At 38.8% G+C, this 2,426-nt stretch overlaps 1 protein-coding gene across 1 annotated transcript; it reads left to right on the plus strand.

Moving 5' to 3' along the window:
- The first annotated feature begins 1,064 nt into the window (after positions 1 to 1,064).
- On the plus strand, positions 1,065 to 2,003 carry LOC125996072 (olfactory receptor 2J1). Its single transcript, XM_049765031.1, has one exon. The coding sequence runs from the start codon at positions 1,065 to 1,067 to the stop codon at positions 2,001 to 2,003; it is 939 nt and encodes a 312-aa protein (XP_049620988.1).
- Positions 2,004 to 2,426: the final 423 nt, after the last annotated feature.

A 2,426-nucleotide genomic window follows, 5' to 3' on the forward strand; every position in this document is an offset into this window, starting at 1 on the left:
TTTGTATGCTATTTTTAATCTGAAAATAATCTGTTAGGCTATAAACAAACATGAATACTTTTCTTTTGATTTATTTATTTTTTTTGGTTTTTGAGCTAAACCCGGTGATGCTCAGGGGTTACTCCTGGCTATGCACTCAGAAATCGCTCCTGGCTTGGGGGACCATATAGGATGCTGGAATTTGAACCACCATCTGTCCTGGATTGGCTGTGTGCAAGGCAAATGCCCTTCCACTGTGTATTGCTCCGGCCCCACAAACATGAATACTTTTTTTTTTATAACCATATTTAAGTCATAAATTTTAAAATCATGCTAACACTTTAAAGTTACTACTGAATTTTTTATATCTAACAGTAAGTTAATTTTCATTTATTTGTATGACTACTAAGATCACTATTATTCCTTTCTCAGTAACTATGCTCTTAGTAACTACAGAATTTAAAATATATAGAAGTGCATAAAATAGTAAAAATTACTTAATTTTTAAAAATATATTTTAATGAATTTTCTTCACTATGAAATATATTTAATCATTTATCTAAGTGCAAAGCTTAGGAATGCATCATCATTAATATTATTGTTTTGGGGCCATACCTGGTCGGTGCTCAATGATTATTTCTGACTCTATACTTAGAAATAGCTCCTGGCTGGTGTGGGGGACCATATGGGATGCTGGGAATTGAACCTGGGCCAGCAGTGTGTAAGGAAAATACCCTACTTGCTATGCTTTAACTCCAGCCCCAAGAAAGCATTTTTAATCAAACTTGCATTGACTAGGTAAAGCATTGACCCTAGAATAATGGATAAAAATTTAAAAAATCTTTGATGTTCTGATGATGGTAGAAGTCTAGTGGTTGCAATGAGGTTTACATACAGTAGAGTGAAACTGTACTTCTAAAGTTTTCTGGTATTGTCAACCAATAACAAACAAATGCAACTTAACAATTACTGCCATAATTGCAGTATTTGGCAATGTACCTGTCTCCCCAAATTTCTTTGACAATGAATGGACAGTCTTTGAATTTTGTGATTCTATCTTCAGACACAGGAAGAAAGAAGAATGAATGATGAAGGAGAAGAATATAAGTTTTGAAGGCTATTTTGTTCTCTTGGGATTTTCTCGTTGGCCTCATTTAGAAGTAGTTCTCTTTGTGGTCATCTTGATATTCTACTTGGTGACATTGGTAGGAAACCTGTTTATTATTATCTTGTCCTACCTAGACTCCCACCTCCACACTCCCATGTACTTCTTCCTCTCAAATCTCTCTTTCCTGGATCTCTGTTACACTACCAGCTCCATCCCGCAGTTGCTCTTCAACCTCTGGGGCCCAGAGAAGACCATTTCATATGCTGGTTGCATGATTCAACTTTACCTTGTCCTTGCGCTGGGATCCACTGAGTGTGTTCTGCTGGTGGTGATGTCCTATGACCGCTATGCAGCTGTATGCAGACCTTTGCATTACAATGTCGTCATGCACCCTCGTTTTTGCCAATTGTTGGCTGTGGCTACTTGGGTAAGTGGCTTCACTGCTTCAGCACTTCATTCATCCTTCACCTTCTGGGTACCCTTGTGTGGGCATCATCAAGTGGACCACTTTTTCTGTGAAGTTCCAGCACTACTGAGATTGTCCTGTGTGGACACCCGAGCCAATGAGCTAACACTTATGGTCATGAGCTCTGTTTTTGTTATCTTACCACTAGTTCTCATCCTCAGCTCCTACGGCGCCATTGCTAGGACTGTGTTGAAGATGCAATCAATAACTGGACTTCAGAAGGTCTTTAGGACCTGTGGAGCTCATCTTATGGTTGTTGGTCTCTTCTTTATCCCAGTCATGTGCATATATCTCCAACCACCATCAGGAAAGTCTCAAAATCAAGGAAAATTCATTGCCCTCTTTTACACAGTTGTCACACCCAGCCTCAACCCTCTCATCTACACTCTCAGAAACAAAGATGTAAGAGGGGCAGTGAAGAGACTGATGGGGTGGGAGAGGGAGGTATGACAGAGAGATCATTGCCCTGAAATTTTTGTTGAGTCTTGAAGGATGATTTCTCTGCTCCTTGAATATTTATTTACCATTACTTAGAAACCCACCAAGCCGAGAAGAATTTAGCTCTAAGTTTGTTATTCAATTGTTGGTCAATTATGGATTATTATACAGGAATTCCATATTAATATTTCAATTTGTTTTGTTTTGGGTGATATCCAGAGGTGTTCAGAGGTTATTCCTGGCTCTTCACTCAAAAATCACTTCTGGCAGGCTCCAGAGATCATATGGGATGTCAAGGATTGAACCTGGATTGGCTGCATGCTCTACTTGCTGTGCTATCACTCTGGTCCCTCAGTTTAATCTTAACAATATAACTTACCCACAGAAATCAGAGCCCAGGTTTTAAAATTAAAGTTTTAAACTATGAACTGAGCA

Source organism: Suncus etruscus, chromosome 18 (genome assembly GCF_024139225.1).
Source record: "Suncus etruscus isolate mSunEtr1 chromosome 18, mSunEtr1.pri.cur, whole genome shotgun sequence".
NCBI classification, from domain to species: domain Eukaryota; kingdom Metazoa; phylum Chordata; class Mammalia; order Eulipotyphla; family Soricidae; genus Suncus; species Suncus etruscus.

Excerpts from the sequence above, each read along its gene's own strand:
- LOC125996072 (XM_049765031.1), top strand. The coding sequence starts at position 1,065 with ATGATGAAGGAGAAGAATATAAGTTTTGAAGGCTATTTTGTTCTCTTG.